At 48.0% G+C, this 25,594-nt stretch overlaps 8 protein-coding genes across 8 annotated transcripts; 4 read left to right on the top strand and 4 right to left on the bottom strand.

Annotated features, from left to right (window-relative positions):
• Positions 1-67: 67 nt before the first annotated feature.
• Positions 68-1,618, bottom strand: KD926_002130 (uncharacterized protein; the record flags this gene model as incomplete). Its single annotated transcript, XM_053093933.1, has 1 exon — positions 68-1,618. One exon carries the CDS (start codon positions 1,616-1,618, stop codon positions 68-70), a length of 1,551 nt encoding a protein of 516 aa, XP_052951246.1.
• A 1,954-nt stretch (positions 1,619-3,572) lies between these two features.
• On the top strand, positions 3,573-4,292 carry KD926_002129 (uncharacterized protein; the record flags this gene model as incomplete). Its single annotated transcript, XM_053093932.1, has 1 exon — positions 3,573-4,292. The coding sequence occupies one exon, from the start codon at positions 3,573-3,575 to the stop codon at positions 4,290-4,292; it is 720 nt and encodes a 239-aa protein (XP_052951245.1).
• Positions 4,293-4,989: 697 nt separating this feature from the next.
• On the top strand, positions 4,990-5,619 carry KD926_002128 (uncharacterized protein; the record flags this gene model as incomplete). The annotated part of the gene is made up of 2 exons (XM_053093931.1): positions 4,990-5,205; positions 5,266-5,619. 2 exons carry the CDS (start codon positions 4,990-4,992, stop codon positions 5,617-5,619), a joined length of 570 nt encoding a protein of 189 aa, XP_052951244.1.
• A 4,706-nt stretch (positions 5,620-10,325) lies between these two features.
• On the bottom strand, positions 10,326-10,823 carry KD926_002127 (uncharacterized protein; the record flags this gene model as incomplete). The annotated part of the gene is made up of 1 exon (XM_053093930.1): positions 10,326-10,823. The coding sequence occupies one exon, from the start codon at positions 10,821-10,823 to the stop codon at positions 10,326-10,328; it is 498 nt and encodes a 165-aa protein (XP_052951243.1).
• A 573-nt stretch (positions 10,824-11,396) lies between these two features.
• Positions 11,397-12,323, bottom strand: KD926_002126 (transposase; the record flags this gene model as incomplete). The annotated part of the gene is made up of 1 exon (XM_053093929.1): positions 11,397-12,323. One exon carries the CDS (start codon positions 12,321-12,323, stop codon positions 11,397-11,399), a length of 927 nt encoding a protein of 308 aa, XP_052951242.1.
• Positions 12,324-12,695: 372 nt separating this feature from the next.
• KD926_002125 (uncharacterized protein) lies at positions 12,696-13,475 on the top strand (the record flags this gene model as incomplete). Its single annotated transcript, XM_053093927.1, has 1 exon — positions 12,696-13,475. One exon carries the CDS (start codon positions 12,696-12,698, stop codon positions 13,473-13,475), a length of 780 nt encoding a protein of 259 aa, XP_052951241.1.
• A 515-nt stretch (positions 13,476-13,990) lies between these two features.
• On the top strand, positions 13,991-16,611 carry KD926_002124 (Ty1/Copia family ribonuclease HI; the record flags this gene model as incomplete). Its single annotated transcript, XM_053093926.1, has 3 exons — positions 13,991-14,803; positions 14,870-15,939; positions 15,987-16,611. The coding sequence occupies 3 exons, from the start codon at positions 13,991-13,993 to the stop codon at positions 16,609-16,611; spliced, it is 2,508 nt and encodes an 835-aa protein (XP_052951240.1).
• Positions 16,612-17,926: 1,315 nt separating this feature from the next.
• KD926_002123 (Acyl transferase/acyl hydrolase/lysophospholipase) lies at positions 17,927-25,120 on the bottom strand (the record flags this gene model as incomplete). Its single annotated transcript, XM_053093925.1, has 1 exon — positions 17,927-25,120. The coding sequence occupies one exon, from the start codon at positions 25,118-25,120 to the stop codon at positions 17,927-17,929; it is 7,194 nt and encodes a 2,397-aa protein (XP_052951239.1).
• Positions 25,121-25,594: the final 474 nt, after the last annotated feature.

The following is a 25,594-nucleotide window of genomic DNA, read 5'->3' as shown; positions in this document are numbered from 1 at the left end:
GTCATAGAACGCCAAATTTTGAATTCATAGAACCCGGAGTTCTCTCAACCAATGCCACCACCTCCAATCAATCATACCTATCCAATCTACCACCCAGCTGGCCATCATCTAGCAGACTCCCAAACATGGCAGCCTCGAGGAGGTAATTGATTTGCCATGCATGATGTGATGCGTGGGCCATCAGCCAACGAAGCTCACGTATCATTCCGCGGGAATATGCCTTTGCGATGCCCATTTCCAATGCATCAATGAGAGTCGATTCCCTCGTTTCATCCACTTTTCCTTGGCTCATGTACTCCGCAGGTGCGACAACCAAATAATACCAAAGCTCTCTCAACAGAGCTTTGTGATCAGAGTAGCTCAGAAATTCCTCGAAATGATCGCAGTATATATTTCCATCGCATGCATTCTCGAGTGGGCGGCTTAATCTCGTCGTGTGACCATTCTCGTCGAATGCTTCTTCCCAAGTAGCGCATCTTTGATCGATCAACCGAGACCGCACTTGCGATGACCCCAGAACTGCTCGTCTCAAGAAGTAGTGCCGATCATTTAAGATATGCCATGGATATAACATGGCACACATAATTGCGCCTGGTTCCGTCCACTCTCTCGTGAAAATAGTAGCCCCAATATGAGCATATGCATCGTACACCCTTCTCAACGATGTCTTGGAGATAACACTAGAGCTGGTAATGTCGTCCGTGTTGAGAAAACTGTTGAACAGCTCGGAGGAATATACGTCCGACCCCACATCAACCACATCGGTTCCAGGGGCGCTGAAGATCATCTGGTACGCTGTAGCGCCGGGGTCAAATCCACGACTGATAGCTTCGGCGGCTAGACCGCAGATACTACTTTCACATAGGGACACAGCTCGGAGTTCGTCCCGATTGAGCTTGGCTGACAGTTTCGTAAGGTGCGTTTTGTTCCTCTCTTCGGCATGACCTTTCTGCCGTATATATTGCTTGATAATATCCGTAGCCAGTCGTCTCTCCGCGCCTCCCAAAGTGTTCTGCGCCCGAGTATTTGTAGTAGCGTCGCGAACTAGGGATTCGAACCCCGCGAATGCCTTGTGATAGCCATGCTCATAGTAGAACACCAGGTCTACGCAGTAATTGCTGTAAAGTGTTTCAGCATCCCACGCCCCAATTAGCATATTCGCAAGGCCAGAGCCGTGAAAGGCTGCTCGGGTGAGGAGAGGCGCGGCCCAATTCTTGGCGCCCATAAGGTTGATAACAGATTTAGGGATTTGACGGAGTCCATAGCCTTTGTGAGGGAGCTTCCGACCAGCTTGGTGTTCACTTTCGCGCCATGATTGCAGTTCTTGAGACAGACTTAGCTCCCTTAATGCTGTCGTTTTGGTGCTGGCATTGCCCGAAACATGATCGAATACTTCATTGACTTTGCTCAGTGCAAAGTTGACAACTTTCTCCCAGCTCTGCTGACTTGTATCTGGAAGGATTGTACGCTCACTCTGGAATTCTGTCTGCGAATATAGTGGATTCGGGGCCACTGCACCGGTTTGCCCCCAGAAATAGAATTCAGGCGGAGCTTTCAGTGGGTGAGTTTCGGGGATCTCGTCAAGGTAACATTCGATGAGTGTTGTGGTTGTGGACATCTTGACAAGTGCACTTTACCTGATGAATTATTGCTTATTTTAGGTGGATGAGTGGAGATTAAATAACTGTGTTCACTGTCTTTCTTGTTCAGAGACTTTCGGGCGGGGCCTTGGACTTGAATAATATACCCTTATAATGGCAAGGGGGCTTGACATAAAAAGATGAATCTTGTTAGCAGGCATATCTTTTGTTGTATATGATACATTCTATACAGGATCCTGTTGAATGATTAGCTCATGCTGTGACCTCAACTCCCAGGACGTCTGTCAGCCACATTCCGGTCTAAACAGCCTTCACTAAACAAGATCTTGATTCCCTGGCATTATGACGTCTTTTTCAATGTCATGTCTGTTGTTAGAGACTTTCGGTTTTGAATCTTACCGGGGTTTTACTCCCTGGAAGCTTTTTTTTAACAACCAGATTTCGGCAATAGGCCTATCATGGCGGCTTAACGAACCTTGTTTACGGCTGTTTAAGTATTATCATAAGTCAAAATTAACCGCATCCCGAAAAGACTTTTTGCTTGTTCTCTAAAAGCCTATCCTTGATGTGCCAGGATAACAAACTGTATGAAATTTTTCCTGGTAGGGGTTCTTATCTGCACATGCTGCAGAACGCAGTTTATGGAAGGCTGACTAGTTGCCGGTTCTATTAATTTACGCGATATTTATCACTTGTAATGGCACTATGTAGAAACAATTATTCCCATGGTCAGAGTCTATATCATTTATTAAGAACTGAGGATTACGTCTGACTTTCTACTAATCTGAATTTCAATGATTACTAGATCCTTGATTTATACTGGGTACATCACTGAACCATAGGGAAAAACTGTGATTTTAAACTTTGCTATGATGTTAGAGTGGATTCTGGACAGCGTCTGTTTGATTGTTCAACTTATCGATAGACTACTTTGCGTAGCAAAATGTCCCAGAAACGTCAGTGTATATAAATTTGGCGATACAACATTCGGTTTATACAAGGAAATAGAAATCTAGCAATTAGACAATCTATAGAATGGACCAAAATTTGTGTTACTAACGATTTTCTAATTTTCGAGTGGACTCATCCTCTCTAGTGAATTAGAAGAAAGAAAAGGAAATGCTGTACATGGAATCAGATCCTCCGCTGCTAGATATTCGTCCGCCAGAGATGATAGGTTCAAAGTTATTTTGTAAATTTCTTGCAACCTGCTTTTTATCTCTTTATCTTCAGATATTGACAGCTTCATACTACTCAGGAATATTGACAGCCGGCTATTTCGCAGCAGGGACCAACTACTAGATACTGGTGGGAGGAATATCCGCTGAAATGAACCTCGTGTACTCCCTGTCGATCATCCGGTCGTGGTCTATTAATAACAAATAAGCACACTCTCACACACCTCCGGCAAGGGTGGATTAGGTTACATCTGATTCTGCTTATAACCCTTCGGATGATAAGTCTCCACACCAAGCGAGATTCAAACTCGACGTAGAATCTTCCTTCGGGGGAAAAGCAGAGAGTTAGCATTCACAAAGAAGTTACCTGCCCCTCCAACCTATGTCACTAGAAAGCAGAGTCATCCTTCCCTAGATCCCATCTCAGCCGTCCCTCGCTAAACCTCATCATTGCAGCTTGGCATTCTCAATGCACCATTCAGATTCGCTTTAAGATAGCGATCCCGAAGTGCCAAGAAGGCGGCACGAACTGAAATGGCTTCTTCTTATTTTCAGCCATCGCGGAGGTGGGGCCGTTTCGATAAAATCGCATCTTACTGGATATCTGGGATTTTGAATACGAGGCGTCGGGTTGTAGCCCCCACACGCGAGAAATGGTGCTGTGATGCGAGGTGGTAAAAAAAGGGGTCAGGTCTTTGGATTTAAATCTGCTTTGATCATCTAACATTTCTTCTTGCCTGCCGTTAAAAGCACAAATTAATCTATCCTACTCGTGATACGCATTTCACACACCATGAAGCTCGCAACTACAATTCCTCTAACTATCCTCTCCGCAATCACGCTCCTCCCATCCACCTCAGCATGGAGATTCACTTGGCGCGATGACGAGGGTAACCAGTGGACTGAGTCCGGCAAGGGCCCGCACACATGCACTAAGATCCAGCATGCCGAGGGAGAGACGTTCGCTTGGAATAATCAAGGGAATGACAATATCGGCATCTATCTATACTCCTCGTCAGGTTGCTCGGGGAGCCTTGCCGGATGGTCATCGAATATCTGGGAGAAGGAGTCTTCAAGAGACCTTCTTAGTTTTAAGGTGGCGAATGAAGGTGCTACGACGACGGCCGATGTTACGACCACAGAATCTCTCACTGGTTCTGCCGATTCTACGGATACGGTTATGGCTACGGCTACGACTTTGATTAGCGGTGGTGCTTCCAATTCGACTGTGTCAGGGTCTTCGAGTGCGGTGGAAACGAAGACGAAGACGAGTGTACCGACTTCGAGCTCGCCTGCCTCAAAAAATTCAGCTTCGGGCTCTACTGCGGAAAACTCAGGATCGAGTACAACTGCGACAGGGGCGTCGGGGTCGAGTGTCCCGTCTTCCACTGCCTCTGCGACAGACGGAGCTTCGACGGACGAGTCTTCTGCAGCTTCACTTTCTAAACACAATTCCGCCATGGCCGTTGCAGGGTTGGCCATCGGTATCGCGACTTTTGAATGGCTTGTTTAGACCTGCGTTTATGAATGGAAAAGGCGCGATAGTACAGCGGGAAGGTATGCAATATGATATAAGTCAACGGTTTGAGACTACACAAGAGTTCGCGACAGGGTTATATGCATCTGCTTTTCTTGATCATTTGTTGGACTTTTCAGAGCAATTATCATGTTATGTTAATTTATAAAATTTAATGACTGCTAAAAGATGCATTTGCATGGAATGCATTCAACAAAATGACTCACAATCTACCACACATATCTGCACCTTGCATTGACCGTAGTGTAGCACCTTCTTCCGTCTCCTGCAGACATACCCCGATTTCCGCATGCAGTCATCCGAGCCCGACCCCTAAGCAATTTCATGGCTTGGCTGCCAACACGACACTCCCCGTTCTTCCCCGGATTCCATTCGCCCGATGTCGATCTTTTCCGTATCAGGCTTCCCCGCAGTCATTTATCTTGGTTGAATACTAGTTATATTAAACCTGATATCGAAGCAATATGTAATGTGTGAAAGCCAAATCCGGGACAATGCTATGCCGATGACTATTTGATCTTCGGGTGCTATGGTATTAATAGCCCCCGACTTGGCTTTTACCCTAGGTAACTATATAACGAATGGCACGGAGATTAGATGATTCGAGAATATGTATAGCTCCCAGTGGCCTAGTGCGTAATTTCAACTCAGACAAACAGATCCCGTCTCCTCAATGCGCACGCATATACTCTACGCCCTTCTCGCTCCCGTCTCTCTCGCCATACATACCCTCCATTCCGCTGACTTTAATATCGCTGTCGACGACACAACCGGCGCTGTCCTCTCCATCTCCTACCCCAACGACAATGTCAGCATGAACTGGATCAGCGGACCCCGCAACGCACCCTGGCAACCACAAGGCAGCCGCTGGGGACTGGGATACGCGGACGTGGGCAGCTTAAAGAGGGTGTACTGGAGCAATCCCAATATCTTGATCGATGATTAAAAGGTGACGACAACGTACCATGCCGAAACGTTGAAGTTGACCGTCACGAGGGAGGTCAAGCACTCCGGTTCGTTTGAAGAATGTTACGCGTTCACTAATGCCGGCGACGAAGCCCTCAAACTCAACGCTGCCGGGACAAACTCGTTTGCCATCTATGCGCCGTTTAACGATCACTATACCAACACGACGGATGTCCTAGAGCATCGCGCACACGCGCACATCTGGGTCTCCGGGGGCAGTTCGTCATGGGTGAAGATGACGAGGATGGGGTTACTGGGACCACATTTGGGTCTTGTGCTGACGGAAGGGAATTTGGCTGGATATAGTGTTGAATCGAGGAATACGATCACGTCCTAGCCATGAGCTCTCAATTTTGGCTTTTTGGATTGTTTATTCGCAGAATTGGGATGCGGGGCGTGAGGTAAGATGTGGAGAGATCCATCTATATTTAATGCGCGGCTTATGGAACAAAGCCTGTTCTGTAAAATACATTAATACTAATAAACGTTTTGACTGCTTCGTTTGCCTTCCAGCAACTTCTACCTGGGGTTGCAAGCATTTTGAGACCGCAAACGACACGGTGACCCGATGCCATGAGGCCGGAACTAGCACTGACCGCGGGCGCTCACTTACCGACTTCTGCATGCGGGAGCACTGAATCGACCTCCACAGAATAATGCCTTTTCCAGCAGGAATGATTAACAAGAAAAATCCGAATGCATTTTGTTCTATAGGTTGTACTGCATTCGTCTTATTGGTCTATTTGTTGCTGAGGGTGAAGGATTATAAGAAAATATGTCGTCCCTCTGCCTAACACTTACCAGGAAAACGAATATTTCCTGGCTTCCACAATGACGCAGACCCAACAACTTGCAGATAGCACGTTAGAAAATGCCGTGTCATGGCTTTCTCTAAGCGAAGTACCGCCACATATTCAACTTGAAGAGTTCATACAGAACGAGTTTCGTCCACACCTAGAAAGTGGAATCAAAGAATATCCCGACTGGCAGCCGATGATCCGTATTTTCAGCCTGCACGAGAACCCTGGGAAAGAAACGGCTGGAATGGTAAAGGCTTATCCAACTTTATAGGCTTGCTCTATGACATCTTGAACTTTCCAGCTATCCTGTTGCTCAATCCAAGCGATTGGGATTATCTTCCATGCGATGATATGATCCGAGAATGACCTACATTGAGCTGGCTACAGAGAACCCTGGAGCCTCTGGGCTTAACATTGCGCGATATCATTATCATCGATGTCTTTCCTTTGCTGACGAACGAAGTGTTTAACCTTACTATCGACTTCCTTCGCCGCTTCAAGCCACCTGTGATTATTTCATGTCAATGTGCAACCGGGGGGTCACACTATCGTTGGGGTATTGTCGACAGTTCACTTGCTCCGTCATTATGCTCAGTCAAGGGTGCTCGCCGTCAGGAAGTAGCATCCATGTCTGTGGACGAACACCGTATCCGTGTCGTACAAACATTCTATCCTATGGAAATATCATACGAAGAAAACTTGTAAACACGCTCAGATTACGATCAAGTCCTTCGTAGCATTCTTGAGACAGTTTACCGACGCTGTGCAGCATGGAGGAACCGGCATCGCCAAGAATGTGAGGAAAACTTACATTCGGCGGCGGAAGAAGTCAGGTCTACAATGAGAGCCTTTTTGGCCAGCACTACAAAATATCATCGTCTTCAGCGCCAAGCAATCGCTTTTGAAATCGGTACTGCTCAGATGGGGAGCCATGTGGCGTCTAACTGGGCAAGGTTGAGAGCTGATGTTCGTTCATTTGTTGCTAATATGCTGCGGGAGGTTTAATGGCCCCTGATTTAATAGACTTGTTTGTCACAACCTAACCTTAAACTGTTTTGCGTGTTTGTTTTTTAACCTTTTGATTGTCTTTTTGTTTAGCTCTCATACTTCCTTGCGGTGCACGTTCGCTTTTATTTTTTGAATTAGGTAATATTAAACTGAGGGGCCTAAAATAGTTCCGCCTTAGCGATGCTTTTGATTTGTGGTAAAATTGAGAGCATCGTCTGCGTCAGTTTACTTGCGACCGTGGACTACTCGCTGGATCCGACTTGATAGACTTGCTGCTGCTGCCTGAGCAGACTATACATGAATGAATATCTTCTTCAACAGGTGAATCGGCATCACTTTGGTTTAATACATGCTAACTGAGCTTGCCGAGACTCGCTAGGATCTGGAACACCTGAATTGTTCGACCAGGGAGATCCTGAGTGAAACTTACTCTCAACGGAATCCTCCTGCCTCCATTCGCGAACCGCAGTGTTATCGTCGTACCGTACTTGAATTGATGGGTTATATTAATAACAGCGACGAGGCTGTTATTCAAGAGCTATTGATGTTTATTCGAAGGCCAAATTGTCTATCTCATGCCGTGCAAATCGTCATAGACATGACTGATAGCTGTACTTGTAGCATAAGGCAGACCTTTGGTGACAGCCGTGATTGAATGGGCAAAAATTTTCAATGTCCTAACCCTCATTCGATCCATGGTGTCATTGGTAGGAAATGATTTCAAAATTCAAAATTCTGGCCACCATACCGTGTGTACAAAGTCAAGAGACAAACCATGGGGTTTTCATCACGGTTTCTTTTGGTTTTCGTTTCTTTTGGTTTTCCTTTCACAGGAAGATAATAGTTTCATTAATAACGTTTTAATTTGATAAGTGGCTCTTCCCGCGTAAGCATGGCATTTTAACGCCATTCTAATATTAGAAAGCGCGAGGCGGTTATATATCATCGTCGAACCATGCTGGACCTAAGAAAATCGAGCGTGTGTATGGGGGATTGGTAGAGGTGCATATTGGGCAACACGTCACACCTGCAGATAACCACGATTTGACGAACCGCCTCGATCAACCATAAAAGGCTCCTAGCAGATTTTCTATCTCAATCACAGACCGATTTGAGTATGTCTCGCCGCATTCTCAACACAGAAAACGGAACCATGAAAAAGGCAAAAAGGGGATGTCAAAAAAGATAAAAACGAATAAGAATGTGGAAAAACAGGACGCGGCTGAAGTGGCACCGGCAGACGACGAAATGGTCGAACATACATCTGTGACCGACCCTGATATCGAGGAATACCGTAGCCTGAATATTGGTAGGTAGCATTATCGCTGTAATGCAATCTACATTTGGGCTAATTAACCGATGCTATAAGTCCATACGAGGGCCTGTCGGTGACAGTCCTGATTGGTCTTAGCAAGAAACGTTATACTATCCCTAGGCCCCTCCTCGAAAAATTTCAAGGTCTACGAACTCGCTTGCAGACTGCCCTACTATCGGGTTATGATTATTACAGCATGGGAGAAGAGAATATATCTACAACTATCACACTTTCATATATTTACTCTATATCGGTAACGTCCAGACCGTGAAGATACCGTTTGGCTGTAATCAACCTAAACGAACGAGGGAATATACCCGGAGCGTCCTTGCTTATCGTGTTACTGTGACATGGACTGGGTGGGCTGGAGGATCTTGCAAAACAATACATGGCAACGTTTGATCCAAATCTCACCATATTTAAAATCACTTCACTGGCGCGAGAGAACTTCCCTATGATTACAAAAGCGGTTCGTACTCTGATTATTTCAACGCGAGAATTCTGGCAGCCTTCGATGCAGACGATGGGATATTTCAACAAGAGGAGCTTTTCAAGGGATTTGGCAACACCGCAGAGTTTGATAAATTCCTTGCGAAAACTATGGTACTGGCTGTGACAACCTCAGAAATAAACAATGATCTTATTGTAGGCTAGTTTTACTAAGACACTAGGTTGAAGAAAGAAAAAGGAAAAGAAAACAGATTACTGCATCCGGCAGTTACAAACCCACTGTGTGGGACAAACGAGACAAACAGTGCAAACCATGCAAACAATGCAAACACCCCGGTTAGGGCTGTACTCCGCGCAGGGCGTCACACTGGCCTACTCTCAGAAATTATCTGCCCTACGGTGTGGGCCGCCACCAATTCGTGCATCGGCTGCAGAGTCTGTGCCAGGAAATAGAGTTGAGAAAAATATCGTCTGTGATGAACATAAAGCTGCAGGAAAATCTGACGATGGCAATTGCGATGGCAAAATCACTACGGTAACCCATGAACATGTGGACTATTGTGGAAATCAAATGGTCCTGGAGATTGGGGAAAATGACGTCGAATTGCATATAACCACAGAAGCTGAGTCTGTCGAATCCCCTTCTTCTCGGTTCAGCATACCAACACCTACCTCGGACATGAGTAAAAAACCCCTCAAGTACAAGTAAACACCCACTCGAGACCGGAGCTTGAAAACCCCGCTTGTCCAATCTGGGAAACATATTCACTTGACGATCGTCATATAAGACCTGCAAGGCGTGTCGAGCTCTTATTCGTCGGATATTTGTTGAGTTAGTTGAATGATTACCACAGATACAAGAAGTTAATTTTTATATGGCAATCAGATGTAGCAACCAGAGACTAAATGTGGGTAACATAGCTCTTCCAACCGGATGGTTCTCGTACACCGGGTACACACAGCATTTGCAGCACCTTATGAGTAAGGCTGTTAAATTCGGATGATATGTGGTGATACAAAATGCTCGATGAACTCTCAACGGAGAGAAAAGCTTCAAATACTCGCAAAGACAATCTATAACTACATTAAGACTGCCTGTACCAAAGGTAAACAGAGAAACATTTGTATTCATTCGATACTCTTTTGACGTCTACCATGAGCACATCCATTTAATAGCCTCCGTGATAACCTGCACGGTGTGATCGAGCTTTACTGATTGATGAGAATTTTTTCTCGCAGTCTGTGCACCAACGATGATAGTCAGTATCATGTTGCCGAAGACCCGTCTCATTCATGAATGATCTATTGCAGTCACTGCAGTAGGAACCACGATTTTGCCGTGTTCTCCTCGGATATGAATTTAATTGCAGATCGACTGTCGGCTTCCACACGATCTGCTGGGTGGTTTGTGTATTGCTGACAAGATGCTCGTTCAGGCTTCGTGACTATTTTAGACAGGGACAAATAAGCCTACCACAGTTTCTGTTCTAGCTGAAGCACCTTTTCCATCATCAAAGCCGAGAAATCGTATGAAAATGCGGCAAATGTTCTCATGATATCATGAAACTGCTGCTGGGGTTGAAGAGCGGATAAATGCTGAATGGCGGATCTTGACAAAATGTCGCGTAGCTCCGAGTGGGGAGGGCTGTCTGGCCCGTAGACATACCGAACTGTATCGATGAATTCCGGATATTTCCAATTTGACTGAAGGTGGGATTGCAATTTCTGTTTAGACAACTTCATCAATCCCTCAATCTGATACTTATCAGCGAGGGCGTATATCTCTGCATTGATACGTGCCCTGCTTCCTTCGGCAGCGAGACTAGCAAATGTGGCCGTACTGCTTTCATTCGCATTATCTATAGTTGGTGTCTCGCTTGGCTCTGCTGATTCGGTTTGCTCAGGGGCGTCTTCAGCTGGTTCCGTGTAACAGTCGTCATAAGCGGCACGATAAAGGTAATCAAACATCTTTGTAACGATGAGTGGGTCGTCTTCGAGGGTAATCTCTCTTGATCTGGCTTCCTGTTATTTATAAGACGAATCCTCGATGCGAGCTGCTTTCTCGTACCTGAAAATGGCCGCTTATCGCCTTTTTAAAGAAATCCGACTGTGGACAGACAATACAGGTATGCACTTTAAAGACGGACGACTCGCAGAGAACTGTGAGATCTGAATACGTGCCATCTTTCCGAATACTTTAACAAGTTAAATATTATCCAAAATACCCAGGGGCAACTGAGCTTACTTCGTTAAAAGGGTCCGTAGAGATTCAAAATCATTGGCCATTTCAAGGCAACATTTGACGTTGTCGATTTTTAAAATTGGGGAATATACCGGTTTTTTAAATCAGTGCGTGAAATGACGCCACGGCACTCAAAGCGGGGTCAAATGATATATGCAGAGCTGCCCAACAAGCTGCAGTCGCTTTTTGAGGTAGGCCTAGGCTATCATCTGCCCTCCTGCTTCTACAGCTCTGGGTATTATGGTAGACGAGGGCGAGAATCCTTGAATTCCACTAGAGATGAAGCTGCAGATGATCATTTAGGCAATGTGTGGCAGTTTGGAGGGCTTGGCAGGGATGATTAAAGCGCTCCCATGGCCGTCGAGAACTAATAATCGAAAAGACCCCTTAGTCCGCGCAGTTGTTGCAGGAATAAAGCAATTCGTAAGCCACCGGAGGCCTATCTCGTCGGTTGTCCACCCATTTGCGCTTACTTCGATCCTCCAATCGTGTGGTAAATCGAGTTCTTCGAACCATCCTTCCATATAGACCTTTCCTTTAAAGATAATGCAGGTTGGAACGCTGAATCCTGTGGAGCTAATGCATTCGATTGTGGTGACCCATTCACGTTGACCTGGTTGAATAAGATGAGGCCTTCCTGGCATATTCGAACGTGTAACTACCTTAGTAGTTGCAATAAGACCCATAGCGAAGCCTGTCTCATCAAAATTGTAAATATCCTCGTCCTGAATGCCGTGCTCGTCTTGAACCTCTTTTAAACGTTTGAACCAGTCCCCAATAACCTTTGGATCCTCGCAGAGCGCCCTCTGGTAGTTGTATCGTCGAGCGAAGCGGCATTTGAGACTATCATGGCGTCGAATAAATTGTGTGACCCAGTTCTTTCCAATAGGTTGAAGTGGGGTCTTTGACTCTTCTTGGAGGATTATGTTGGCCATTTGCTGCAAATGTGAAGGCCTAGGAGTAACTCCACGCTTATCTCTTGCTTCAATCCATTTTATTGAAGATTCTTGCTGAGTTTCAGAGAGCCGATGCATGTGGTTGCGAAGTTCTGGTTGAAATGAGTGTCCCATTAATCGATCCCGAGGTGTTGAATAAGGCACGTTAAAAACAGCCGCCGCTCGACGAATACTTTGAATTCCGCGTTTTTCAAAGGTTTGTATCGCGAGCTGGATCCTCCCTTCCTGCTCCACCAAGTTTTGATGAGATTGAAGCGGTTTTGGTGGCATGGTTGTTGTTTCAATAGTTACATGAGTTTGACGCGTGGGAAATCGATGAGGTGAGCGGATCGCTCGGGACCGTCGGATTGCCGGGGAATTAAGTTACCGCTTTTGTCATTTTGAAGCTATACAGAACCCCTCTTTGAGCAACACGGTACAGCAACCCCGGTCGGATACCAGGGAGCGAGACGCCACACTGAATTTGACGATATGACTTCATCATTTGATTCAGATAGCACCACGAAGGTTAAAGTCATCCTAAAGGGACGGGATGACTAGCGTAATTGGATTCTCAACATCGAAGAATATGCTGAACGGCTAGATGTATGGGATCATTTCAACCCGGAGGACGATGATCATCCCCTGGCACCCACGAAGCCTATGAGGCCCCAGAATGTCACTGAGTCGAATCATCGAAGGTTCCAATTGGACCTTCAGGATTACAAGGATTCGAGAAACAATATCGCGAAGGTTGAAGAAGCAATTAGATCGTCGATTGCTATACACGTTCAACCGCTCGTCGAAAGGAAGAGACGATTTGAAATACTGAAGGCGTTGAAGCAGCAATATGAGCCGACGACGGAGGAATTGGAAGATAAGGCCCTGAAGCAATATGAAGCGGTTATCAAGAGATCTCCACGGCGAGGCAAAATCAACGCATGGATTCAGGAATTCGAACACGCTTACCTAGCGATTAAACGACTCGATATGCCTGAGGGTCAGGATCATTATATACAGCGAGAGTTCCTAAGTTCGATTGAAGCTGTGGATACTGTATACGCGAGTCAGCACTATTCTAGAGTCAGAAAGACGTCATTTATTGACCTGCTAAGTGATTTCCGATCTCACCTTGCCAACAGCGGTAGGGACGATCCAACGGCTTCAGGTCACCTGTACGCTACGCTCAACGGCCAGAGCGATTCAACACCAAACCCGCAGGAATCGCAGGATTCTAGAAAGAGGGAACTTTTACTCTGTCAATGTGGAGAACGTCATCGGTATAGGGACTGTCATTACCTCTATCCCAACACTCGACCAAAAGATTGGAAGCCCGATGAGAAAATCGTGAAGAATATCAAGGATTTTGCTGCTAGATCTGGTCCACAATCTCAACGGATTAAATCGATCATCGAAAAGAACTGGAAGGAAGCGGAAGAATGATCTCAAGATCACCATGTCATGTCGCTTACCTTTAGCGCTTCGAATGACGCTCCGCTCAGAAATTGTTTTATTATCGATACCGGATCCTCTAAACACGTTTGTAATGAGATCTCGCGTTTCGAAGACATCGATTATACGAAGGAAGGCCAGCTGCACGCAGGGGATTCAACGATCAAGATCCTAGGCACTGGAAAGGTCAAGATACGGCCAAATTGCGGAGGTGAGAAAGGCGATAAAGAGATCATTCTTACCAATGTCGCCTACATCCCAGGCCTGCATACGAATATCCTCGGTGCTAGAAAGCTTAAACAAGCGGGATATGATTTCGATATGAATCACAACACGATTTCGAAAAGAGGAAGAGTCGTATTTCACCTAGAGGAGCACTCCTCTGGTCTGTGGATTATCGAGAAATCAAGCAGCACCCAGTACGGCTTCATGATCAATAATCAGGAAACCAGGAGATCAGCTAGACCTCACGTTTGAAAGGAAGCAGCGATTTATGGCATCGCTGAATGGCTCACCTACATTGGGATGCACTTCGCCACCTACCTGAGGCTGCTACAGGTGTTCAAATCGATGATTTCAAGGCGAAGCAGAATATTGATAAAGAGAAATGTGAAGTATGCAAGGTTTCCTACGCCTTGAGGCAGATCTCGAGACGTCCTATGATGAAGGCAGAACAGTCTTTTCAGTGTGTGCATTCTGATCTTATTCAAATGACTCCTGCATTGAATGGAGATCAGTGGATCTCTCATTTCTATGACGAGATGACTCGATTCCATTTCCTTACCGCTCACCGAAGAAAAAGCGAGTGTGTTAACGTGATTATCAGCTTCACGCGTCAAATGAAGAATTTATTCGGATATAGTGTCAAGTTCTTCAAGAGTGATCACGAGCAGACTCTTTGTAATACAATCAAGGATTTTGAAGCGCTTGAAGGGATTGTACACGAGTATTCAGTAGTTGGCACACCAGAACAAGATGGTCCTACAGAACGCGCTGGGTCAATAGCGAGGAAATTGATGATTGAAGCGAGATTACCTCGTGATCTTTGGCCCTGGGTCAGCTCAGCAGCAGCGAATATTGCTAATCGTACCCCAACCGCCGCTTTGCAGTGGAAAACCCCTTATGAAAGAATCACGGGACGAAAGCCTGATCTTTCTGGATTTCGAACGGTTGGTTGCATTGCCTACACGCGACAGGATCAGGAGAGGAGCGACAAGATGGCTCCCCGCGCCTATAGAGGTGTTCTCCTAGGATTTGTGGCTTCAAATATCTGGCACATATGGAATCCGAAGGAGCAGCGTGCAGAGGAGGCAACGGACGTAGAATTTGATTAGACGAGGCTATACGATCCTACGCAGCCGTTTCTTGAAGACCTCATTAGCGAGTCGTCACTTGAGCCACCCACAGAGGTGCTAAACCTACCGAGAGGCGAAGGGATCTTTCTTGAAGAGAATACGGACCAGACAGAGTCCGCAGGAATAACGGGATTGCCAGAAAACGTGCCGGATTCAGCTTCAAACGATGAAATCGGTGAGAAATCAGATGGTGGAGAGGTTGCAGAAGGTCAGGGGGTGATCCCTAGTGGTCAAACTGAGCACCCCGCGCAACCAGGACCCCTACCAACACCTAAACCGACTCCTGAACCCAACGCTGAATTTCACGATAATTTGACCTCGGACCAGCGCCGCACCGATACGATTCCGGGAGGATTTCCAGAACGTTCAGACGATCCTCCACGAGATGAATCACCTTCACGAATTCTGCAGGATTCGCTGCAGATCGCTGCCTCGGCAGACAGGGACCCTCCACTTGAGCAAACCACTCAACGTGACGATTTCGAGATGCGGGAAGATCACGATTCACAACACTCATCGAGATCAAGGGGTAGAAGACGAATAGGTCCTACTGATGATGGAACTCGTGAAGAGAATATCCTACGTACGAGAAGGGCCCCAAAGCCAAAGAGGGACCCCCAATATGTCAGCCACATGACCGTTGAGTCATTTGTTGAAGCTCCGAGGATCGAAAAGAGCTTCTTTATAGCTATGAATCTCGCAGAGAGAGAGAGATACTGGCACCGAAGCGATCTTCCTCCGCCGAATTCCTATACAGAAATACTGCAACACCCGCTCAAGAACGAATTCTTGCATGCTGCGCATATTGAAGTGGGTAATCTCAAGGCAATGGATGCCTTTGACCTTGTCGAAATCGACGAAGCTCGAAATTCGCAGATCCTTCCACTAAAATGGGTCTTCACATACAAATTGTATGAAGATGGCAATTTCATAAAAGCGAAAGGACGTATCTGTGTGATAGGAGACCTTGAAAGGGACACGGTTGGTAATAATTTTGCTGCAACAGCGTCCGCGCGAGCGTTCCGCGCAGTCATGGCACTCGTGGCAGCTTTTGATATTGATACTGATCAGAAAGATATGAGCTACGAGAGATGGGAGAGGTGAGCTGGTTCCTAGGAGTTAGAATCATTCGAGATAGGCCTCGCAGGAAGCTCTGGCTTTGTCAAGACGCTTATCTATCGAATGTCGCCGTGAAGTCTCATCTAAATGATCTCACCAGATGGCCGGATACAGCTCTATCGAGTTCTCTGGATCTCTCGCCCTACGATGGTCAAGCAACGGAGGCGAAGATAATGGAATACTCCATGAAGATAGGATCCGCTCAGTATCCTGCAATGATCACACGGCCTGATATTGCACATGCAATAAGCCGCTTATCTGAAACGCTGAAGAACCCGTCTCCAGACCATATTCAAGCCGCGAATAGAGTCATCGCCTACCTCTACGCAACTCGATTTCTTGCGATTGAATACGCCGCCGATTCAAACATCAAAGAAGTGATAGTAATCGGATCAGACGCCGCCTTCGCAGACCGACCTGATCGCAGTTCGGCAGGATATCTCGTCAAGCTATACAACGGCCCGATTGAATGGAAATCAGGCAAGCAGCGCGCCGTTACAACTTCTACAACTGAAGTAGAGTTTCTCGTTCTATCCGAAGCCGCCAAGGCCACCTACTGGTGGAGCAGAGTTTTCAACACCATGGGGTTCGATCCCCAACACGAAATGTTCGTTTCTTGTGACAACCAGCAAACCGTTCGACTCGCCAATTGAGAAGACATAGAACAGAGTTCCAAACTACGTCATGTTGATATTTATCGGTCATGGCTTCGTCAGGAAGCTCAGAGAGGTGATCTACACGTGGAGTGGATCCCTACCGATCGAATGATCGCTGACGGCCTCACGAAGGCCCTCCCGGCTCAAAAATACCACAAATTTATAGAGATGTTGAATCTCGTCAACATCAAAGATTTCATCCTTGCCCAAGAAAGGAACTAATTGCATACGCAAGGCGCTGAGGGATGTGTGGCTGCGGGAGTTGACCGGACAAGGAACTCTCGGCAAGGATGAAAAGCCATCTTCAAAATCCATTCGAAAACACAGGTTAAAGAATCTCATTTCTTTGATTCGTGCACGAACTATGGCTTTTGTGCCTGGCCGTTGGGATGCCATGAGGGTAACTGCCATGAGAGGTTCTGGGCGGGTGACCTTGCTTTTAAAATCTTCAAGTATATCCTCACATCGATCCCAAACAAGGTCATCATGGTGCAGCTTCATGTGGGATATATATTATGAATAGGCGGTGGGCAAATGGTACTGGTAACACAGTTTAAGCAAGGGAGAATTCAACAATATACAAATGTCTTCCCATGAGGTGATTTATCAAATGGATATTAATGCATCCTTACACTGCGATAGATATCAACGATTGCAATTCGTCGTCGTCTGCACGCTGCATCTTGACCATCAGCTCATGCACGCGTTAGTCAATAATTTCAACGATCCGATTCATCTGTTCCATCCTCCCAGGAGCGCCGTATGCCACCGTCATGGTTTCTACATGTATGAAGATCCCGGTAGGGCGGGCGACGTCCACCATCATATGCACTGATATGTGCTACGTAGAAGAAACACCTGGACCATCAGCATATTGCAAATATCGAGTTTTAAGCTAGATACAGATGTCATTGGCGGGATACGAGGTCATTCCATATCCGCTATTCACATTGCTGGGAGATCTATTGCCATAGCTTGAATAAGGATGCTCTACAGATTCAAGCAAGGCATTGCGAGAGGGATGAACCCCGTGTTTGATGCTTCTCTTACAATGACCATGGATATGTTGCATGCGGAATCGGCAAGGGAAAAGAATTATTTGTGAACCGTTGATGTTTCTGCTGATACAGATTGAAGTTAAACAGGTGAAGCTGACTTTTTGACGAATGGCCTTATTACCAAATACCAAATTACAGCATATAAGCAGAAGATGGAGGAAATGTTGGAGCAAATAATGTATTAATCCGACTGGTACAAGTTGGTGGCAATTTATCAATACTTTTAGGGGGAAGTCATCGACCCCGAGTCATCGCTAGTTCTTCAGATCTGCAGCCAGCAACCGCCCATCAACCTCGCATGCTATAGTCGCCAACGTCTCGCGCAGCAGCTTACGATTTCGATACACGAACCAGTGGTCCCCGTCAACTTCGATTAGATTAAAACCCTTAGCATGCGTTTTCCAGGCAGCGACCTCTTCCGGGTACACGATATCATCCTGACGGGCGGTAATTCCCGTGATGGTTGTATCCAACGGCTCCTCCTCCTTGAAGTGATATTTGAGTAGCAAAGGCACATCCTGCCTTATCAGGGGCAGAATGGAACGCATAAAGTCCGCATTTTCCACGTAGCGTGCCACAGCAAGAAGATACTCGGGCTGGATATCCTCCCGAAAAGATTCGACCAGGATATCTCGCTTTTTCCAGGTGCTTATTAGGTGTGGCGCGATAGTACCCGTGACTAGCAGGCGTGGCAAAGGATGGTCCCGTCGTCGTAGAGCACGAAGAACTTCAAAGGCAATAATCCCTCCGAACGAGTGGCCCCAGATGATATGAGGGATCCCAACTACCTTTTCCATGTCTTCCAGAATGTTGGATACGATCTCGGATACGCTGGCAGCACGGGGTTCGTCCGCGCGCGTCTCAAGCCCAGGTAGTTGCACGGCGACCAGATCTAATCCCTCTGGGGGATCCATTAAGAATGGATTGAAAAGAGATGCGCCTACACCCATCGAGTGGAAGCACAGAACACGGGGGCAGCCGGTATTGACAGGATTACCACGAACGAACCAAGGTGATGAAAGCCTGGTCAGTCCATCGTAAGATGTGAGTTCAGACTGTTCATCTCCAGTGTTGGTAGGGCCTGCTGTCAACGACTCGTTACGAGAAATCCCATCTAGATCCGCAGCAATCTCATGCAGGCTTGGTCCCTGGAAAAGCTTTATAAGAGGATATGGTACTCTTATCTCTCGGAGGATCAAGCTTCGCACCTGCGTGAGAATCAGAGAGTCGAAGGAATAATGGTCGATCTTTTCCGTTGGAGAGATACGGTTAGTATCCACTCCTAATATTCTCGCCAGTCCTGATTGCAATATGTCGGTGATCGCCTGGATTCGCTCTGGACCCGACAGTTGAGATGAAAGTCGCTTAGACTCGTCACTCTCCGCTACTTCCTGCTGTTTATCTAACCCATGATAAGCACCATCGATAGCCAAATGGGGATAGGCCTTAAAGAACATTGACCAGTCGATGCTTGCAGCCAGGCTCTGGGTTCTGCTATAAATAAGGGAGCGCTCGAGAGCAGATAAAACACGTGCAAGACTCATTGTCGATTGCCCCTCGGATTCTAAGAGCCTTAGTAATGAACGATTTTCGGCATAGAGACGACGAGACATGCCGGCGTAATCCCCCAAAACGCCGAGATTAAGCGAGATTCCGGGCAGACCAGAGGCTCGACGATGGTGAGCAAGCCCGTCAAGGAACTGATTTGCTGCCGCATAGCCTAGCTGGCCGTACCCGGCGACAACACTGCTAATAGAGGATATGAGGACAAAGAAGTCGAGGCGCATCCCTTGTGTCGACTGGTGCAGATTCCACGCGCCCATGGCCTTCGGAGAGAAAGCTTGCCGGAAACTGTCCGTTGTAACATTATGGGCAGAAACTGCTGTAAGGATGCCGGCACAATGAATAACACCTGCAATGGGTGGCCAGGGCCTCTGCTGCTGGAATAGGAAGTGAACTGTTTCAGCGTTACTGATATCACCAATTTCGATGTGGATCGTAGTTCCTCGACGTTGCATATCTGATAGGACAGCGTGATCTTCGGTAGACTTTGGCCCTGTCCTGCTGACAAGCACGAGATGTTTTGCTCCTCGCTCATCCAAGAACTTGGCCAGGCGCAGTCCTAATCCACTTAGACCGCCGGTTATGACATAAGTCCGACCTTCGTGTAATTTGAGCTGCAATGGGGGTGCTGCTTGGACATATACCCCAGCCGACATTTCCACCGCGGCCTTGCCGATAACGGAAGACCGTGAGAGCTCCTTAAGCGCCGTGGGTAGCGCGGTGACTGGATACGTGGTAATCGGTGGGGGCATTAATTTACTGCTATTAAACAATTCACACACCTCGTTAACGAGTTGACGGTGTAAAGCTGGCTTTTGTGCCGCCAATCGGTCGACGTCAACGGCGAAAAAAGAACCGTTCTGTCTGAACTGTTCCAAGCTTATCCTCGTGTTTCGATAGATGTCTGTCGTGCCAATTTCTAAAAAGCGTCCGAATGGAGCAAGGCATGCCACTGACTGTGAGAACATGGCCCCAGTCAGACAATTCAGCACCACATCAACGCCCCGACCCTCCGTGACCCGCTTGACCTCATCATGGAACGACAGAGAGCGAGAGTCGAAAACTGCTTCAGCTCCCCATCTAGACGCCACGGCTCGTCGAGAAGGGCTTCCTGCCGTTGCGTACACACGAGCTCCAAAAAGCTTCGCAATTTGAATCGCTGCGATACCCACCCCATCGGCTGCTGAATGGACTAGCACGCTCTCTCCGGATGTGAGCCTTGCAAGGTATACGAGAGCATAGTACGCTGTGAGGAAAATAATCTGGACGCAAGCGGCCTGGGTAAGTGAAAGAGAGGAGGGTACGGGTACAACAAGGTCACGACTGGCAACGACATACCCGGCGATGCCGTTGGAAACTCGTGCCATGACTGGGGCACCACGCTCGATGCCTTTCACATTCTGACCGATATCTGCAACTCGCCCGGCGATCTCCAGCCCTAGGTTTTGGCCGCCGGCTAAACTCCCCGAGGCGGCTCGCTCGCCTAGGAGGCCCTGTGCATTCATGACGTCCTTGAAGTTCAAACCTACTGCATGGACTTCAATTCCAACTTCATCCGGACCCGGCTTCTGGAAAGGTTGCTGCCGAAGGACGACGCTATCGAACGAGCCGTTGGGGTCTGGTTGCGCTTGATACCTCCCTCCTCGTGCAGGGAGCGACCTCTGGTTCTTTCTTCCTTCCTGCTCTACATCAACGGCCACTATTCGCCTGACGAAACAGCCTTTCGACCGAAGGGCTACCACCGTTTCATGGCGGCCTACTCGAACTGTTCGCAACTCTGCCTCTAGAAAGGGGATTTGTCGGTCCATCTCGTCAAGTTCAAGATCGATGATGCGGATCGGGCAATATGGCAGCTCATTTGCCATAACACGTGCAGCTGCTTCCAGTGAAGAGGCCAGGGGATCGCATTGTGTATCCTCCGCGGTTATACAGGCCCCCTTGGTGAGTACGACCACCATGCAACTGCCGGTCTGGCCATGAATCCAAGATGCGACACGGCTGAATGTCCTTATCACGGCATCCAGACCTCTTGAAAGACGTAAATCTGGTGGTCCTGATATCAATGCCGGCAAGATGAGTAGTGTCCGACGGTCTAAATTGAACCCCCATTGAGCAGTTTCCCACGCAGCGTCCACTGCCTCCATCTCCTTCTCATGGACGCGTGAACTAGGAAATGCTCTTTGGATCGCAGATCCTAGCCAGTCCCACTGGCTGGATAGTGGGTGTAAGAGTAAGACATTCTCAAAATCTGCCTCTACTTTGCTCAGTTGCTCCTCCGTCTCTGGGTGGAATTGCACCTGGTATTCCACCGCCTGGGATAAAGTTTTGCCCTGGAGACGCTTGGCCGTGAGGCCCGTCAGCATCGCGATGAGCTGACCACGCTCTCCATAGACAAACACATCGCACCCAAGGAACGTAGCGTCGTGGCGAGTCATCTGGATATGCGTAAAGGCCTTTGTAACAGGATAGTCATTCAGCATGACGAATGTTCCCACGTTGCTCGGCAGGTACATATAGCTAGGGTCGCCGACATAGTGTTGATAAACAAACACTGTGTGAAGGCAAGCATCTAGCAGTGCCGGGTGGAAATTAAATCGTGCTGCTTCTTCACGCAGCTGAGACGGGAGCTCAACCACCGAGAAGACCTCTTCGCCCAGGCGCCAGGCGTTTCTAATGCAGCGAAATGCTTCGCCATATCGAAGGCCTGCCTCCTCAACTCGCCGGTAAAATAGATCGGTGTCTACCTCAGTCCCTGACTGGAGGCGAGCCCTTACGCTTTCCATTGCCTCTGGGTTTATCTTGGGCGGCTGGTCGCGCGCGTTGATCCGACCTCGGGTACAGACTTTCCCCGTGGTTGTTGGGCTTGCATCAGCTTGTCGGGTGCTCAGAATGAAGTCGTTGGCGGGACTAGTGATTTCAAGCATCACCTGGGGAGGAAAGTCTTCTGGCGACGCCAGGACGACAGGCTGTTCAAGTTGAATATCCTCCAACCATACCCACTGATGTAGATATATGCTTGCCGCCAGGAATGTCGCTTCAGCCTGTCCAGTCATCGGGAACACAATTGCTCCGTCAACTACATGGTCCGTTAAAAATGGTGAAACGCCGGTGCTTAGTCGAAGATGCAATATGCCCCGCCCGTCATCAGTCAGGTTGGTCGAGTCTTCCAGAAACGGATGGCGAGACTCTGCTAGCCGGGTATTTTGGATTTTGGGATGCTCAAACCAGTAGTGCTGCCTTTGGAAAGGATACAACGGCAGGTCAATCAAACGACCCCTCCCACTATTAAAGGCTGAAAGTTGGGCAGGGATACCCACTGCATATGCAGCACCGATAACACAAGAGAGTGGCTCCACGTCGCTCCCACGGGCCATGGCGGGAAACAGATGAACTTGCCGTTTAGCAGCCTCTGCTATGTCTCTGGTTCCGGAGATCAGGACTGGGTGCGGTCCGATCTCCACCAGAAAGTTCAAACCGTCTTCAATCATTCTGGAAGCTGTCTCCACATACCTAACTGGGCTCCGGATGTTCCTGAACCAATATTCCCCGGTTAGATGTGTCCCTGACTCGACGGACGCAGTAACGGTAGAGTAGAGATTGATTTCCGCTTGTCTCCCCTGGATTGGAGACAAGGCCGTGAGAAGGTCGTCTTTCAGCGGATCCATGAAGCGGCTGTGGTAAGGATTATCTACTTTGACAAAGCGAGCAAATATTCTACGACTCTCCAGGTTACTCGCAACTTTCTTCAAGTCGGCTATCTTGCCCGTGAGGGTAGTCATCTTTGGGCCATTGTAGCCTGCGATCTCCACGCTGTCACTGACCTGGAAGGGCTGGATTAACTTAGCAGCCTCTGTTCCTGAGACCCCTGCGGCCAGCATTGACCCCTCCCCGGCGGCTTTGTTCTGAATCTGAGACCGAAAGTAGACCACGGCCACAGCTTCTTCTAGGTTTATTGCGCCGGATATATGGGCTGCAGCGACCTCTCCGATCGAATGTCCGACGCAGCTCTCTGGTATGACACCATAGAACATAAGAGTCTTTGCTAGTGCAATTTGAATCGCTGCGATCGCCGGCTGGGCTATAGTAGTCTTATTGGTCCTAGTCGAGTCCACGGAATCGTCGAAGATCTCATCAACGATCGAAAAGTTCGCCATAGAAGTGAAAATATCATCGAAAGCCGCCAGATGGTCGCGAAAAACTGATTCTTGATCCGCAAGCTGCCGACCCATTCCAAGCCACTGGCCGCCTTGACCGGAGAATACAAAGGCGACTCTAGAGGGTGTTCCAGATAGCTTCTGGAGTGTCACACTTGCCTTGGATGGCTTGCCAGCGCCGAGGTGATCAAGTCGCTGGCACAGATCCTCTAAGCCATTGGCCGGCACAACTGATATCTGGGGATGTTGATCTCGGCGCATATTCAGTGTGTATGCGACATCTTCCATATATGGTTTCTCTAAGCGCAGGTGGGCAGCCAGGTCTTTAGCGGTATGCGCCAATGCAGACTGTGATTTGGCGGATAAAACGAAAACACGCGCTGCACAACTAGACTTCTCCATATATGCGCAGATGTCATCCGGTGCCTGCTCCAGTATGATATGGGCGTTGGAACCTCCAGCTCCAAAGGAGTTGAGACCGACCAGCCTCTTCCGTTTATCGTCACGGGGTAACTGTTTTCGCTTGCTTGGCACAGCCAATCGCAGTGATTTGAAGTTGATAGAAGGGTTTGGGATTACGTGGTTGGGCTGCGGGGGGATCTCGCCGTAGAAGGTGATGAGCGAGGCCTTGATAAAGCTAATAATCCCAGCGGCACCCTCCAGGTGACCAAAATTCCCTTTGACGGACCCAATCCAAAGGGGTTCCTCCTTGGAACGCCCCTGTCCCAGTTCCTTACCCAGGGCATTTGCTTCGATCGGATCGCCGACCGACGTACCAGGTCCGTGGGCTTCCACATACTGAACCATTTTCGGGTCTACGCCCGATTGGGTGTAAACCGTCTTCAATAACCGTGCCTGCGCGAGGAAACTTGGAACTGCAAATCCATCTGGTGTATATCCGTCCTGATTAATAAGAGAGCCGCGGATACAAGCATAGATGCGATCATTGTCTCGGCGTGCTTTGCTGAGTGGCTTCAGGTACACAACACCCACACCTTCGCTGCGAACGTAGCCATTCGCCGATGCGTCAAATGGCTTACAGGATCCATCTGGGGACAGGAATCCAGCCTTGGACAACATGATGGTGGGCTCCGGTCGAAGAATAGCATTAACCCCACCGGCTAGGGCCCCCTCGGTTTCCTGTGTCCAGATACTCTGACAGGCGAGATGCAGTGCCGTCATGCTGCTCGAGCAGGCCGTGTCAAGCGTAATGCTGGGGCCTTGTAGGTTGAGCCGATGAGACACGCGGTTTGCCGTTGCGCATATCGAGGTTCCCATGACCACATGGGGGCTGACGATATCCCGATGCCCCGTGGCCGTCTGGATAGCCAGGTAGTCATACATAGAGGTGCCGAGGAAGACGCCCGTTTTTGAACCAGAAACCATCTCTAGACAAGTGCCAGAGTCCTGTAGTGCATGGACACTCGCTTCCAGTACCAGGCGTTGCTGGGGATCGATTCGGGACGCTTCTGCTGGATAGTAGTCGAAGAATTCCGCATCAAATGACTTGATGTCGTCTACAAACCCGCCTTTGCGGTTCCGTATAGTCCCATATTTCTGGGGGTCTACGTCGTAGAACGAGCTGGAGTCAAACCGGTCTTTGGGGACATCGCCCACAACCTCCGTGCCATGTTGCAATGTTTCCCAGAACTTCTTCGCCGTGGAAACACCTGCTGGAAAGCGACAGCCAATGCCGACAACGGCGATGGGTTCACGACTTGGAGGGTCCATCTTTTATCACATTTATATTTTTTTCCAAGTTGTTAGATGCGCATAGGTAATGGGTAGGGTGTCTTGAACGTGAAGTAGTCGTAATAAGCAGTAGTCAAGTAATGTCCATGTTTGAGGGCTTGGACTTTGGTGTCCTGTCGTCACTTTTATATTAAACCCATGGCAAAAAGATCATGTCACTTTTCATTTGGACTAGACGTATGACCCTTTCTAATCATGTACTTCCTATAACAGGAATTACCTTTCTATTCCTGTCCATCTTCAAGCTCAAATACCGTGTTTCAACTACAAACCCCGAATCCTTTCACCTTCTCTGTGGTCAGGAAATGTCATTGATTATTTACTTCCTATTTAGGTAGGACACTCTTGTCATATGCAGATCCCGGCCGCGGAACGGGAGCTAAATTTAACTCTGTATAATTTCCTCGCCCAAAATGCGAATATTGGCAGGAACTTTGCCGTCACTTCATAGTT

The sequence above is a fragment of the Aspergillus affinis genome (genome assembly GCF_023601865.1).
Source record: "Aspergillus affinis strain CMG 70 chromosome Unknown NODE_144_length_85420_cov_98_805432, whole genome shotgun sequence".
Lineage (NCBI taxonomy): Eukaryota > Fungi > Ascomycota > Eurotiomycetes > Eurotiales > Aspergillaceae > Aspergillus > Aspergillus affinis.
This window is presented reverse-complemented; position numbering and strand designations above follow the sequence as displayed.